This window comes from Lonchura striata, chromosome 6 (assembly GCF_046129695.1).
Source record: "Lonchura striata isolate bLonStr1 chromosome 6, bLonStr1.mat, whole genome shotgun sequence".
Classification (NCBI taxonomy): domain Eukaryota; kingdom Metazoa; phylum Chordata; class Aves; order Passeriformes; family Estrildidae; genus Lonchura; species Lonchura striata.
Window position 1 is genome coordinate 20557667 of NC_134608.1, and position 15986 is coordinate 20573652.

Below are 15986 nucleotides of genomic sequence, written 5' to 3' on the forward strand. Positions count from 1 at the left end.
AAATATCAGCGCCTGCCCCTACTCTTCCTCTTACGAGGAAGTTACTCCTCACATGGCTTCCCCTCAAGGTCTTTCACCATCTTCATTGCCCTCCTCAGGATGCTCTCTAACAGTTTTAATACATTTCTTATAGTGTAGTGACCAAAACTGCACGCAGGACTCAAGGGGGTCATAAAAGGAAATCAGTTTTGATAATAAGAGGACTCTTCTGGTACAAAATCAAGACGGCTGTTACAATGAAGATGTTGTCTTTCAGGTGATTTTCAATACCTCCTAGCATAATCTTTTCCATAGCTTTACCAGACACTAAAGTAAAACTGACAGTCCTGTAGTTCCAGGGTCCTTTTTTCTTGCCTTTCTTTAAAATTGTGACAAGGTTTGCCAGCTTCCAGTAAACTGGAACCACTCAGGATTCCCAGGACCACTCAAAAAATATTGAGAGGTTTTGTGATGACACAAGCTGGCTTTTTGAGAAGTCTTGAATGAGTCCCTTCACGCCCTGTAGATTTGTAGGGATCCAACTGAAGCAGCAAATCTTACATAAGTTCAGGGTTGACTGGGAGTTGATCATTCTCACAGTCATGGTCCTGCTTAGTGCACTGTGATCTAAGTGATTGACTTGGTCAGTCATCCATGCTGAAGACAGAGGCAAAGAATGCATTAAATGACATTGCCTTGTCGCTGTCCCTGATTGTGAAGTGACCAACCTCATCTTGTAAAGGGGTGAGGGTTTTTTTACACTGCTTATTGCCATGAATATATTTTAAAAAACTCTTTTTATTGTCCTCCACATTTCTGGCCAGCTTCAACTCCAATAGAACTTTGGCTTCATGAATCTTCTCCCTACAGTGACAAGCTGTGCAGAGACTGCATTCTTCCCATATCAGTAATGTCTCTTATTCTTGTCCCTGGAGACAGCAGACTTCCCTGTTAGCTGGGTCCCATCTGCATAAGGAGGCCCTCCATTTGCTTAGAAGGGTGTTTCCTATTACAGCTACCCTTCATTTTCCTGTTAACAGAGGTCTTGGTGCAGAGTACACGTGGTGTTGTTTTAGGAGGCCGCGCTATCCCAGAAAGACCTTCACCCACCTCATTGGTAGTCTGGCCTTCTGGTTCCAGAGCCTCATGTGTAATGTAGAGGTGCCAGTCCTACCTGTCAAATTCTGAGAAGGTGGAGGAACCTTGCTCCTAATTCATGCTGTGATCTGCTTCCAGTCTTCTTTTTTAACAGACCCTTATCTAATAGTCCTTTGACTAACCTGCAGGATTCTGAGTTCATCTGCTTCTCCACTATAATGGAGGTTCATGACTCCTGAGAGTCTTGAAGCTGTGAGTCTGAAAATAATCAGTGTCTCTTGCTTGTTCGCTCAAACACTATGTAGCCTGTTCACTCCTCCTGTACTGCTTCACCTGGTACAGCTCCTCAAGCACAACTCACCTTCTGTGAAAGGACAGTCAGCCCCAGCCTCACCAAGAGGCACCAGGCACTCGTGGCAGCCTCTGGCGTGGAGGGCTCCATCTCCCATCAGCAGGTGTGGCTGTCTGGAGTCTCTGGCATGGCTGCTTCAGTGAGTCCCACAGCTGGTTGTGATGGAGCTTTAGGGCAAGTCAGCGCCCTAACTGAGGAAGCTTGAACTAGTATGCTGATAAGACTGGGGTTTTTAATATATGAGATGGCTGAAAGAGTGGTTTTATTTTTATTGTTTCAACTTGTGTTCTGTTCTTTAGAGTACCCGAGTAGCCTTAAACCACCTGGAGTCTGTGCCTGAGAAACTGAGCCTGTTAGAAGACTGCAGAGATATTGGAGTGAGAAAGATTTCATTTGACTCTCTCAGTACTTCTAAAATATTTTGGTTACTTAATAATCTCTATGAATGTACAGATAAATTGTTTAATAAGATATTTACAGTTGCATATGTATGTATTAAATAGACAGAAATACTGAATTTATTTTCATTTTTATTTGGATCATTTTGAAATTATAAATTTAGTTCTAATTATTAACACTGCTCCATAATGTGGACAAACATTGATAACTGAGCATAACAGGTCATGTGTTAATTGCTGTTTCAGAATATTTTTATGGAGTGGTAAATTCTGATATTACATGTTAAAAAAATGAAAATTTTATAATGAATTGAATTATGCCAGTTGTTTCAATATTTAATGAGTGAAGGTAGATTATCTTTACAGCTTTTTGTTTTGGTGCGGTTTTCTTGTTTGGTTGGTTTTTTGTTTATTTCAATATTTACCTTGATGAGTGAAGACAGATGATCTTTACAACTTTTTGTTTTGTTTTGACATAATGACAATACCTGTTACTTATTTTCACAGCACCACTTTCCAATCAAGATGTGTTTGGACACAGTAGGACATATTGACAGCAGGGGTGACATACTGTCAAGAGTGAAAAGGCTTTAGATTTTCAGTGGCTAAGTGGCTAAACCCCTGTACCATAGTTACTTTCCATTTATGAAATGGAAATCAAAAAGAATTTGTAACTTCCTTGCACAATATAAATTTTAAATCAGTATTAAACCACAGATCAACAAATACATAATGATTTGCATTTTATTTGATATGTAAAATTTCTTAATCTGTGGTTGTCATAAATATTTCAAAACATACTTGTTTGGAGCATTGTTTATTTTGTGTTCCTGCATGAGGTCATCAGTTAATAATTCTACACCATTTTATTGCTGTCATCATTGAAAGATTTGGTAATGCATATACTGGTTAAGATGTTTCGGTTTTTTATGAACAATATTGTTGAGATGTATAGTTTTAATTTCACATTCCAGGTATCCCCAGAAGAGCTTACTTTGCTCTGACAGAGGTCTATGTTTACCTTCTGTTTCCACTAAAGGAAAAATTTTGTTCTCAGTAGGCATCTGCAATCTCCTTCACACTTGCCCTCTCTCAATTAACACTGCTATGAAATTACATTGTAATTTTGTGGTTTGCTCTAGTTATAACTTAGACAATATTTGTGAGATTGGAAGGCAAAATGTTTGGTTCAGTCAGGCTTTGTCCTTCTCCATCATGCTTAATTTTTGAAGATGATTTTCTGAAGATGAGCCCCTATCAACACAGTGTTTTGTTTAAGAAATAATTTATTATTCAAGAGAGCTATCCTTTGCCTTAGCTTTGAGAAGGATGTCATCCTTTGAGAAGGATGTCAGAAGTTTGGAGCTTCTTTACTCTTTCTATTTGCAAATAACATATTGGATTTTTTTTACAATAGCCAGCAAGTTCTTCCTTCAATGTTTTCATAGGAAGGGAGAAGGAAGAGGATGTAAGCTTTGATAAACCTCACAGGTTGTCTAGGAGGTTTGTCAATTCAAGTGACTCATTGGCTAGTTCAGTGAAAAGCATAATTTTTTCTTGTTGAAAATATTGTTTTGTCCATATCCTTAGAACCTTTTTTTCTTCAAGAGCTTGTTTCTGTAGAGTTGAAATTAATTTTCCACCATTACAGAATTTTTCTTAGAAGGTATGATATTGCTGAAGTTTGGAAATCATTCACTAGTTAAGTTTAAGGCTATTTTCCTTTTGATCTACATGTATTTTAACATTTTTCTGTATAGAATATTATGCTTTTGTATGGTGCCTGTAGTTCAGCCTCTGAAAATTACTACTTAATTCGTTTTTGCTGTGGTGAAAATCTCTGATGATAGCTGTGTTTACAATAGTCAGAATTTCTAGCTACTTTTCACATTATGAAATCATCTAAATCTTTAAATGCATTTCTAGGAGTCCCATTGCCGAAGGGAGATGATTGAGGAGAGGTATATGAGGTATAAAGACATAGTGACTTCTTTGCAGCAGCAGCTGGAAGATTCAAAGCAAAGAGTCAGGCAGGTCAAGGTATGTGTGTGTACTCCACTTCTGTGCCCCACTTACTTTCAATCAGCAATACAACCTTGCCTTATTAACTCCTAGTACAAACACAGACTAAAATCACACATTAATGTTTCTATTTCATACAGCTGCCATGGCTGATGGCATGGCAAGTATATTGGCATGGCATGAAATTTGCTGAATTAAAGGTTGCCTTCATTGTAAGTGCCATGGATACTTTCCAAAAAATCTTTCAGCTTTCACAGTGTCTTACTACTCTGAAGTGTTTACCTGCTTTGTCAAATTGCTGTCTACAGCAATTTTTTAATTTTTCAATTTTCTCTTGTCCCTTCAAGTAAAATATAAAGAAACCCATTTCCCCTATAAAAAGGTTGACTAATTTATAAATTACATGTAGTAATTCTTCAGTAGTTGATATTTCCATTCTTTGCAAACAATTCTGTATGATGTCTCTTTCATACATAAATAAAATCCAGGCAAACAGAAGGGAAGTGATTTGCTGAAGGTCACTCACTGGACTTATAGCAGTGCTAAGCATGAATAACTAACTCCCTCCAGTGCTCTTCTTTACCAGCTTTCCTGTAATGAGTTCAACTTTCCAATTATTAACATGCTTTCTTTCCCTTACTAGCTTGTTCATTGTCATGTCACTGTCATTGTAATAGCATCTTACTTCAGCAGAACTATGATTTCTTATGGAAGTGATTGAAAAAAGTGATCAGGTCTGAAGAATCATAGTAGTATTTCTGCTACATGTCTCAATCAAATCAGTTTCTTTGGCAATGCATCATACCTGTATCTCTAAGCAATTGAGTTTAAATCAAGGGTCACACACTCTATTGAAAAGATGTTTGTGTTCCCCAACTTATATGTAACCATCTTCCTTCTGTAAGATGAGGACATAATTACAGTATGTGTTTTAAAAAGTGGAAAAGGTAAAATAAATACAGAATATTTTATCCTAGTAAATTGCTGTTGTAAGATGATATTAAGTTACTTGGAAAAGCTGTCTTGCTCTTCTGTAAGAAAGAATTGAAAGGAGGAAACAGGCACAATCACTTTGCTGCTGGGGATAATCTTCAGTATCTTGAATTTCTCTTCCCTCCACACTAGCATTACTAAGTCAGTAGCTACTGAAATCTGGAAAACATTGAAAAGCTAACTGGAATGCAATCAGCTGATGGTAGAACATAAGATTGCACTAAGCTGACTGAACTTACTGAGCTTGTGTGATTTGAACTCAATAATCAGAATCCAGTACAAAGCTGTTTCCAAAACAATTCTCTTTTTTTAGACAACTGGGAGCATTTAATGATTACCATTTAGTCAGGCATAATTGGGTTTTTGCATGACATACAGTACTCTTTGCTGTCACGGCTGTTGCAAATAGAACAGAATGTTCAAAACCAAGTAACAGACGGGTGCTAATCTGATTTCAGTGATCAGGCTAGCTTAGACTAAAAAAAAACCTTTTTAATGCTTGCCTTTCTTACCCTTCTTTGAAACAAACTCAAATGCCATTTATTTATTTATTTATTTATTTATGTTACTGTTTGTCAGTTGGCAGTCTCAAAAATTGATTGCTGGAAGAGTGTAGGTTTGAGGACCAAAGCTGATTCTTTCTGATATTTTTGGTTAATGCTGTGTACATAGTGCCCCTAGACAGATATTTAACAGGTGATGAGAAAATCCATGTTTTTATAAAATTTTTATATTGATCATTTTAGATGAAATTACTTCTGAAATTAATCTTTTTTCTCTGTTATGCTTTTATTTCTAGTCTTTCTTATAATACTTATAATACACTTGTTTCAGCTTGCCTGCCAACGTTGATCTCAGACAGGCATTATATAATCTTGTGTCCCAGTCTTTTTTCATTTTAAGGAGGAAAAATTAAACCAAAGTTGAATGTTCCTCTTAAAACAGGACTTTTTCTTTCTTTCTTTTGATTTCTTTTGTTCCCACTCAATCTTCCTACTTTTCTGTAGTCTTATCAGATGGCTTTAAAAATATCTGTTGCTTAGAAGCCCAGGAAAATTATAATTTCTATTTGTATGTTTTAAAATGAAAGATTTCCAGTAAAAAAAGTAGGCTGTAGTCTTGCAGAAGACCATCAGGTACAACAGTCTTGATTTTTCAACTAAGAAAGGGCAAAATAATAGTAGATAAAGATTAAATTGGTGGAAAATCCCATAAATATAACATGTTAAAAGAAAATAGCAACAGAAGCAAAATCAAAGCAGAAATCCAGAGGAAAACTACAGATAAATATTTTGATGTAGAAATACAAATATTTTAGGAGAGTTTCCCTGCCACAGACTATTGACCATCTACTCAAACACAGTATAACAGATGTAATTGTCAATGAAGCACATGACAAAAGTCACATTCTATACCTTAATATTTCTGTAAAGAGAAAGCCATTTTGTAGTGCAGATAGTGTTAGAAACACCTTTCTTGTTTAAAAGCTCTTCTTTTAAAGCATTTCTGGAAGCAGAATGGAAAGATAAAAACTTAAACTTTTTTTACTCTTTAAAAATTGTTATTGTGCTAGGAACACTTTAGGTATTAAGTCTCTCATCAGCACAAAAGGGGATTAATATGTATAATTCCCATTAGTCTTAACAGGAGTAAATCCTTCAGTGATGGAACAAAAGTTTACTGTGTCTCTAAATTAATGCAGATTTTTTTTTCTGTTTATTTTCTTCAAACCTTAGTTATCAACATAAAATTAAGTATCAACATGAATGATAAATTGCAAGATGTTTTAACAAAATTCCCTGAGGCTGTTAATGATAAGAATTCAGTAGTAAAATTGTGTGTTTTATGAACTGATGCATTTATTCATTACTACGTCTTCTCATTTCAAGAAACTGAGTAATTTGGATACCAAGCCAAGCTTTTAATCTTATTTTGGATGGTATTGTAACTGGGGACTACTTGCTGTAGATCTAAAATAGATTTTTAAGGGATTTTTGTTTAAATGACCTTTTAAAATTTATCTTCTCTTTTTAGCTTATAAACCAAATGACTTTCCTCACCAAGACGATATGCTGTATGGGCTTACATAGTAACATTGTACTTAAGATTTAATTTAATGGTTTAACAAAAAAATTCAAAAGCACCTTTAGGTATTTCAATATGAGAAATCAATTAACTTTCCGTTTCCTCAGTGGCAGAGAAAATATATTTATATTTATTACTACTTGTGGAATTTCAGTGAATTAATATGAACCATTCATTGGTGAGGAAGTCATCATTCACTGATGTCTGTCATATGGTATGTCCTGAACTGTGGATGTGATGTGAACAGGAAGGAGCATTTTTACAACATGCTGCAGTGGCAAAGACTTGCAATACTGCCAGTGCTTTTCTCAAGGTGAAGCAGTTTTTTGCAGACATTTTATGTGATGAAGTGGGGATAAAACTCATAAGCAAGTTAATTCGAATCTAAGTGCAATACTGAGAATTCAGAGAATTCAAATCAGTCTTTTCCAGTGTTTCTGAAATCACGGCATATGTCTGTATGTGTGCTACTACTTTTTGTTAAAGTTTACAGCTGCTTGATAGTAACAGATAAAATTATTTTTATTTGGTTCCCATAGGATGTGCAAATGGGTTCTGAAATTTCTGATGCAGAAGTGTCTGCTCACTCTTCTAGTTGGCGAACTCAAAACAGCTTTTTGTGCAGCTCACTGCTTTCAAGTTCAGGTTGTAAGTATTATATCACATTAAAAAATCTCCAGGTAACATATTTTTTTCCTCTAATTTTTTTTTTCTTGAAAGAGTGAGACTCTACTTTTCAGAAAATAAGTACTGGAACCATCTTAAATATCCTTCTGTGTTTTAGTTTCAGATGCTGGATAGAAGTCTTTGCCTAGGAAGTACTTCATTACACCCCACTGACAGTTGCTTGGGATTTTTTACTGGAACATACAATATATTTTGTTTATCTAGGCCAAAGAAAATGGCTGCCCTTGAATTCTGAATCTCTGCTTAATGAGTCATACCTGTGTAAGCTGTGTAGACCCTCAAGGGACCAGAGAGATGTCCTCAAACATGGATTCTTTCCAAGATCTTTCATATGTACCAGTCATGTGTACCATGCTTGTGTAGCATTTTCTCAGTGAAAGTTGAATTCAGTAATTCTACTTCAATAGTGTTTTTAACTGTTTTTTCTCTACCTCCTTGTACATGTTCAACTTGTGTTCATGTGAAGTCATGGGAACTCTGATACAGCTGGGAAGTGCTCAATAAAACATAGAGCATATTAGGTCTTGATTGGGTACGTAGCCACATCTTTGCATGAATGTCAAAATTAACTTAAAGACCAGGTTTCTAAGGGGTTTTTGAGCATATCAGTACCTAGATATCAAAAGACTTCTCTTCAGAAGGGTATCATCTTCCATTTACTTTCAATATATCCAGTTTGTGTACTGGGAACCTATTTAGAAACTTGCATTCTATGTTGTGGTAAGTCCTATTTCAGGCTTCATTGCACTTTGAAAGCATTGCATCTTAGAATGAGTGCTGTGGTACATTACTGCTCACCACTAAGTCTTGAGCTGATCTGATGATGTTAAAGGTAATTGGTTTCTTTTCCTTTCAGAATCTATGGGTTGGTGTTAGTATGTTTTTGCAGAGCATACTGAATAACAATAGTGGGAATAAAAGCATAGACACAAATACCTTTGTATCACCTGTACTTCAGGAAGACTTTACCTTGACTCAGAGTTGATTTTTCTGTTTTCCCAAACCTCATCCCTGTCAAAGTCATGCAAATCAAAGTACAGCTAAACCTGGTTTGGGTATAGAAAAGAAGTAACTGATGCCTCACAGAATGTTCAGATAAATGGCCTCTGGCAGTCTCTTCCAGTCTCAAGAATTCCAAAAGTGGTCACTGCAAAAATGTACTGATATTTAAAAATGCAGCATAAATGTTCCTAAAATATTACTATGTCTTTGTACTGCTTAAACTGAATTAAACAAGCTAGGACTTTGTTGCTTTAAAATTTTAAAATAAATTTTAGGCAGTTTTAAGAGAAATAGGATCTATGTGATCCGAATACCAATCTGATGAGATAGTGGTGATTCAATTCACCACTTAGTGCTTATGGCACTTAAATATGTAGATTAGTCCACAGACTTTGGTTTTTGACTGATTGTCACTTTATGCTGAATCTGATTTCTACCAGTCAAATGTGTATTTTGAAGATGTTGGTGTAGTTCTTGAGGACAGTGAAAATTCTGCTATGGTAATAGCATTAGGGAGATTTTTCAGTGAGTGGCAAATGAAAAGTCAGCTACTTCAGTCATGATAGTCACAAAAATATAGTGAACTTTTAATTTCAGTAATGATATTAATTAATTATCATTTGAGACTTTGACAGTGAAGTATAATTTGACATCTTTGCTCACAAACCTACTGTAGCTTTTAATAAATCATCCTATACATGTCATCATCTATTTTCTGTGATTAATTGTCTCCTTCTTCAGAAAAAGAAGTATGGATTTTTTTTCTTTCATTTACCTTTTGGAGAAGTTTGCAAGCCTTTGTGATTTATATTTCCCCATTCCATCTCTCTTCAACTCATGAAGTCTTACAGACTGTATATTCAATAACTAGTACTAGAAGCTTCCTTCCCAGTGTGGGTCTCCTATGACATTAGAGAGCACCTGGAAGGAGAGCAGACTCATTTGATAACTTATCTGTGAGGGAGATCAGGATTTAAGTGTAAAATTGGTTGACGGAAGAAGGATAAATAGTATGGAAAAATAAATAAGGGAACAACAATCTGTTTCCATATATATATATATATTTACTAAAAATTTGCCAATGCAGCAAGCAGTTAAAAGGAAAGTAATTAACATCAACATGGCATCTTTTTTTTTCTGGTATAATTTCTGCTATTATAACAGCTTTTCCATTACATATTTTAAACATATTTTAAAATATTGAGGCAATGTACTTTTATTTGAGGAAACATTCAGTAGATGTGGTTTGCAGTCTATATTATTATGGTTGGTCCAGGCAGTCACTGCTAGTTGTTATCTAAAGAATAATCCTCAGAAACCGTTTTTACGGCCACTGTATTTTCCTGAAATTTTGAGTATAAAAATCCCCAGAGTTACACATGCTTTGCATTAGCCATGTGAGTTGAGTCTTGCCTTTCTCTTTGGACATTTCATTACTCTGAGGTTTTAACCTGGATGGTTTCCCAGAAACCGTATGTCTTAGAGGCTTTCTATTGTTGTTGGGAATTTATATTCCAGGGCTTCACAAGTCTGATGGACAACACTCTAGTGTCAACATGGTATGCAGTAGGGCTGATACCACAGCTGAATAAAACAGAGTTGTCCTGAATGTAGACTTTATTGTCAAAACAATTAACTCTTGCGCTGTCTTGCTGGTGCCTGTCTTTATCCTTCTATGTACACTTTTTCATAATTTCTTAAGACTATTTTTATTAGCATTTATAAATAATGTAATGTACTTACAAGTAAGAAGACATTACAGCATCACTGTGCTGTGGGCACCCCTCTAGAGCAAAACCTAGGGCTGCTTAAGCATAAGAACTTGGAACAACTGGAAATTTGACATCATCACTTAGAAAAATGCAAATTGAATTAGTTAAGAAATGAATTTTCTTTATGATTTTTCATCTTACTTCGAATACTGTCCACAGGAGGTACAACTGACATAGTGTACAGCAGCAGAGCTTTGAACCAATACTGAAAACTTTATGCTGAAAACTTTGAACTCACTGTTTCACCAATGTGCCAAACACAGTGATTTCATTCTTCTGAAACTGAAAACATCTCACTCCTCCTAACCAAACTGTGAAGTCTTGCTCCTTGTTAAATAATTTTTGTTTATGTACTGCTACAATTTTACTGGATTGTTAAAAATTACACTCTGGATATTCAATAGGACCACTTTTCTTACATGCTTGTGCTATAAAGAAGGCCATTAGAAGACAGATATGTTGTATAAGCTACTGGCCACTTTCCTTCCCTTAATTTCTACCTTTTGCTAAATGTTTGGATATTTGACTTTTTTTCTTCAGCATTTTATTATAAGATCTTATATCTTATATTATTATAAGATGATTTGGCAATTACTATAAGATGTTTTGGCAATTCATATTGTCTGGATTTTGATGCAATACAATATATTTAGAAATAAGCACTGTATGTGTACTCTGCTGTGAAGGTATATACACAGTATGACATTGTATGAGCCCCTGTTCAGTGTCACTTAGTGACTTAAGTCCATTCTATTGGTAAAGATATTCTTTCACAAGTTTTTTGACAGGTTTGTCTTATCTAAGCAAAAATTCTGGAAAAACAAATGGAAACTATATCTTCATGAAATAGTTTTTTTAAAACAGAGTCTGCACTTCTTGTGTATAAGAAAGCTCATGGCTATGCCTGTGTTATGGAGTATTAAAATCTATTTCTATAGAAAACAGAGAATATATCCTCTTCTCAATTCATAGCCTTATGATTATTGAATATTTATTAATACCATATTACTTGTTGAATAAATTATAATATCATACAATGAAATACATGTTTTAAATAAAAATTAATGGCCAGTCAACCAAATCTAGGAATCATAGGTTTGAAAAGATCTCTACAATCATTGAGTCTAACTGGACTTAATGTATGATTCTGGAGATGTTTAATCACCTTTTTTGTGTGACTTATTTCTAGCACTTATGAAAGGGATTGTTCCTTTGGATACAAGTGGCACCAAGGAAGATTCTACTAATGCTGCTGCTAGTGAAATGAAGCTGCAAGCAGAAGGAGGAAAGCAATAGAATATTTTACGAAACCACACCAGTTTTCTCTGTGGTAAATTCCATTCCACTTTTTTTTTTTTGTTTTGAACAGTAGTAATTCCATCTGCTTTAGGAGTGATGCACCCTTAATGATTCAAAAATTGCCAAACACTCAAATGAAAGAGCACCAGGAGTGATTCTGATGAACTCTTGTGATAATTTAGGTGGCTTGCACACCAGAGGCTTTCTGGGATTTTGCTGTTCTCTTGTATTTGTTTCTGCAGTTCTCTTAGACTAAATGTATTGTATTCAGGAAATACTGTGAAGTGAAATACCTGTGACATTAATCTTTGCTATGAGCTTATTTACCCCTGTACAGGAATTGTTCTGACACTTGTTTTTTTATTATGTTTAATAACATAATTAATAATGAAAAAATATTCAGAAATTGCCTATTACTATGAGAGAGAGTAATTACACAGTGTTGTACAAACACATTTGTGATTTTAGGTACCTCAGTTTGAAAAAATAATTTAAGAAAGAAGTGATAAAACAAAATTTTCTCAAAGCAAGTTAAAACTCACATCTTGGTTTCAGGTTCAGCATATATGTATTATAAGTTGTCTAGAATTATTCTTTTGTCCAGAACAGGTTTATTAGATGGCTTTAGTTAGGCACTTTAAAGAATCTGAATCTCACCCATCTGTATCAAGAGTGTTGAAAGGCACTTCTATGTGGCTGTGAAAATTTTAAAAGCAATGTTTAATGTTCATTTATTTATTCTGTTTTGTTTTCTATTAGAGAAGATGTGTTATATTGATTGTAAAATACTATGGAAATACAGTATTGCAGATTTGTATTTCTAAACAAATTGGACACAATTTTGCATTACAGTGGTCTCAAAGAGCAAATCAAAGAATAATTTTCTGTCTAAGAATTCTGCTGTCTAAAGAAATGAATGTGTTTCTGATGGTTCTTTTTTATTTTCCTCTCAGCTGCTTCTGACTGGATCACTGCTAGCATGCCTTAAAAGGTTTGCCAAAGCTATCAAAATACTGTAGCAATATTAACACCATTCAAACCATTTTGTTTTGCAGACTTCTGTCATATTTAGAAAGCCTATTTCTTCTCTGAAACCCTATTATTTTTTAGCACTGTAGGTGACTCGGGTATAATTCACAGGCCATAATGTGCCATCTCAAAAGAGGACTCTTTTTTTTTCCAATACTCTCATGAAGTGGTCTGTAGACCCAGTGGGTGCTCTGGACAGTGCACTTCCTTGACCATCATCTTGTGTTCAGCCTGTTTCAAACAGAACAACATGCTGAGAACATTAAAATCAGGCACAGAAATGAGAAAAAGTTTGAGTTTATTCTCTGTTCATTTTCCATGAACTTAAATTGCTTAAAATTAAAAAAAAAAAAAAAAAAAATCTGACATAATGAAAAAATGAAAAAGTTTGCTTTACCTTTTGGTGTGTATTATGCTGTGAATGGTAGCACTGACATTGGGTTTTTGCAGATTTCTGGCACATCTCCTGATTCAGAGGGTCAAGAAAACAAAACAGGCACATACATCTGTTCTGATCTCAATGGCCATGACAGGAACAAGAAAGAAATCAACAAATAAACTTCTGCTCTCTACAAAGAGTGTTGATGTCATGAAACAGTGTTTAACTCAAGCCACAGCTACTATAAACTAAACTTACTTTAAGTGGATCCAGCATTTGTAATTTATTTTTTTTATTAGTTCAGAGCAGAGGTGGAAGTATGGCATTTAAAATATTTTAACTGGTTTGGTCTGCTGAAACTTAAAAATTGCAAAATTAAATGTCACCAGCTTGCAGGCTTTATGGTACCTACAAATTATGGCCAAAACTTTAAAATATATTATTAAGCAGTACATCATGTTCTCAAAACACCTTATGTGGTAGCCAAGTCTGGTGCATGGATTGCTGATGGATAACTGTTTTACCAAAGTTTAAATGTTTTTGTGACATGAAAGTAGGTAAATAAATGGGCCTTTGAGAGTCTTAGCTGAGAAGTAGTACCAGAAATACAATGTCCTGTCTTTTACCTAAGGAATTTTTAAAAACATTTATGTATTTATACATTTTTTCCTAACTTGTAACTTAGAAATCTGAAATATGTATTCTTAAAATAGGATCACTACTGCTTTATATGGTTAGAAAACTAAGGACAAGCAGTGTGATCTCCCTCACATCAGGTATGGAATCAACTTCTGTACTATATAGGACAGAAATTACTACTGAGTGAACAATTTTACTTTAAAACTTTAAGTATGTTCAGTGCCTAGTATATTTGCCTTTGCCCATGTGGCTGGGTTTTCATCCATTTTATATCCTTTTATAAAATTTTCTAAAAGGTGTGGAAGAACAGAAGAGATGTCAAACCACATATACACACACACGCACACACACAGAAAATATTCTTACTGAGTAGACTTATGGACTCCAAAGCCAGGAAATTCTTTCTTAAATTTACCCTCTTGGCATGGCAGTCTAGATAGCATGTAATGTTTGTCTCTCTTCCACCTTTGATAAAGGTTCATATTACAAAGTGAATTTTGTTTCCTCTTTACTGAAGGCTAAAGTTCCATTCATGACATTATGTAAAACTGTCCCTTTGTGGTTTAAGAAATAATATTTTTTCCATATTGGTCTGAAATAATAATCTTCTGTACAATTTCAGTTTTTAAAGTAGAAAAGCAGATAATTTTTAAATAAAACCTTTTGTGTATTTCACATCCTAAAAATTGCCATCCCTTCTGATAGCCAGTTTTTTATACTTTAACCCTTTAATGGCCTGTTACTAATTTCTTACCCAAAGCAGTGGTTTTCAATAATCAAGAACATGGTATTGCATACACAAAAAATGATGGTTTAAATCTTTGTTCTGTTTAGCTTTTGGTAAATCAGGCAATTTTTAATGTATGTACTAAATACATACATATTTTATAGGCTAGTATCAGGCATTCTATTTTTTTAAAATGCTGTACTGAAATACAGTGCTTCAATATTGTGCTTTCAAAAATGCATTGGTCCTCTATTTTAGCATCAAATAGCTGTCACATGAATAAGCTATAAATTTTATGCCCTTCAGTTCCTATTGTTTTACAGCGGACTTGAGAGTACTTAATTACTATTGAGATTATATTTACTAAATAGACAAAATAATTGCTTTTTATTGTGTAATTATGTCATCCTAAGAAGAAATGTCAAAATAAAAATAAAAAATAAAATTTTACAGTGCAAAAAAAAAAAAGCAATTTTATTACATTTACTTCTCAAATTTTTCATGGAAACCAGTCTTCAGTGATGGTGAAAATACTCCTTGGATATTCAAAGCTCAGACACATTTTTACTAACTATTACAGCAAAGTAAATAAAATATATTAAAAACCCATACAAAAAAGAAACAACTATTCTAAAATACATTTTTGAGCTAAGGAATCTACATATCAGTTCATCTCTGGCTTGCAAGGCATAGTCTCTGCATTGGGTAGCACTGTCTGGTTTTTCATGAATGAAAATGTTAGTATTACTCTGAAAAGAAATCAGTAGGTATTTTTGATACACTGATTATAGTTTTTATGGCTAAAAATGAGAAGTCTGCAACCTGGATGTGCTCTCATATCTATAACATGCAGGAAAAATTTTCATAAATTTTTGTGACACTGCTTTTTACAGTTTAATTTTACAGTACCTGTATTAAACTCTTTGTGTCTGCAGTGTGTTAGTAACAAATTTATCTTTCTCTAAGCCCTTGTCACCCCACAGAAGTAATTGATACTGAAGTTAATATGAGCTGCAGGTCAATATCTCACAACACAGCCTTGTCAAAAATGGATGTGCAGGAGGACATCATGCAAAGTCCTGTGATTTTGATGTAACTGTAGAATTTAGAAGCACTTACAGAGGAAAATGAACAGTAGAAGGGATGGAAAGCAATTAATGATTAAATTAAAATTTCAGAACACTTCTATTCTTGTTGCCTTAGCTTAATATTAGCCTTATAGCTAATATTTACATCTGAATGAAAGTTATCCCTTAATCAAATTCCATCTTGGATAATTTTTTTTTTCATGATTAAGTACTTAAGTACTTTCTACTCTAGCACAACTCAGCTCTTTACTGTACGCATGTCTGGGGTACTGTGAATATGAATTTATTTGCTTTTCTATGTAACTAATTAAATTAGATTTTAAATATGAAGACTATTTTAGTGCTCTGTATGAGAGTACAACATAGCAGAATCCAGTAACCAAGTTATTCAAAAATCTGCAATGTTTCTGGGAATGTTGACAGCAAAAATAACGGAC

At 34.3% G+C, this 15986-nt stretch overlaps 1 protein-coding gene across 2 annotated transcripts in view; it reads left to right on the forward strand.

Annotated features, from left to right (window-relative positions):
- CEP128 (centrosomal protein 128) overlaps nt 1-15184 on the forward strand; it is a 93471-nt gene extending 78287 nt beyond the window's left edge. The window contains exons 21-25 of one of the 2 annotated variants that reach the window (XM_077784013.1): nt 1729-1806; nt 3754-3867; nt 7467-7575; nt 11578-11718; nt 13167-15184. In XM_077784013.1, the coding sequence (XP_077640139.1) occupies nt 1729-1806; nt 3754-3867; nt 7467-7575; nt 11578-11684 (408 nt within the window). In that variant the 3' untranslated portion in view covers nt 11685-11718; nt 13167-15184. Of the gene's footprint in view, nt 1-1728; nt 1807-3753; nt 4068-7466; nt 7576-11577; nt 11719-13166 lie in introns of those variants that run through there. The other variant, XM_077784014.1, reaches the window with a different exon arrangement.
- The last annotated feature ends 802 nt before the right edge of the window (nt 15185-15986 follow it).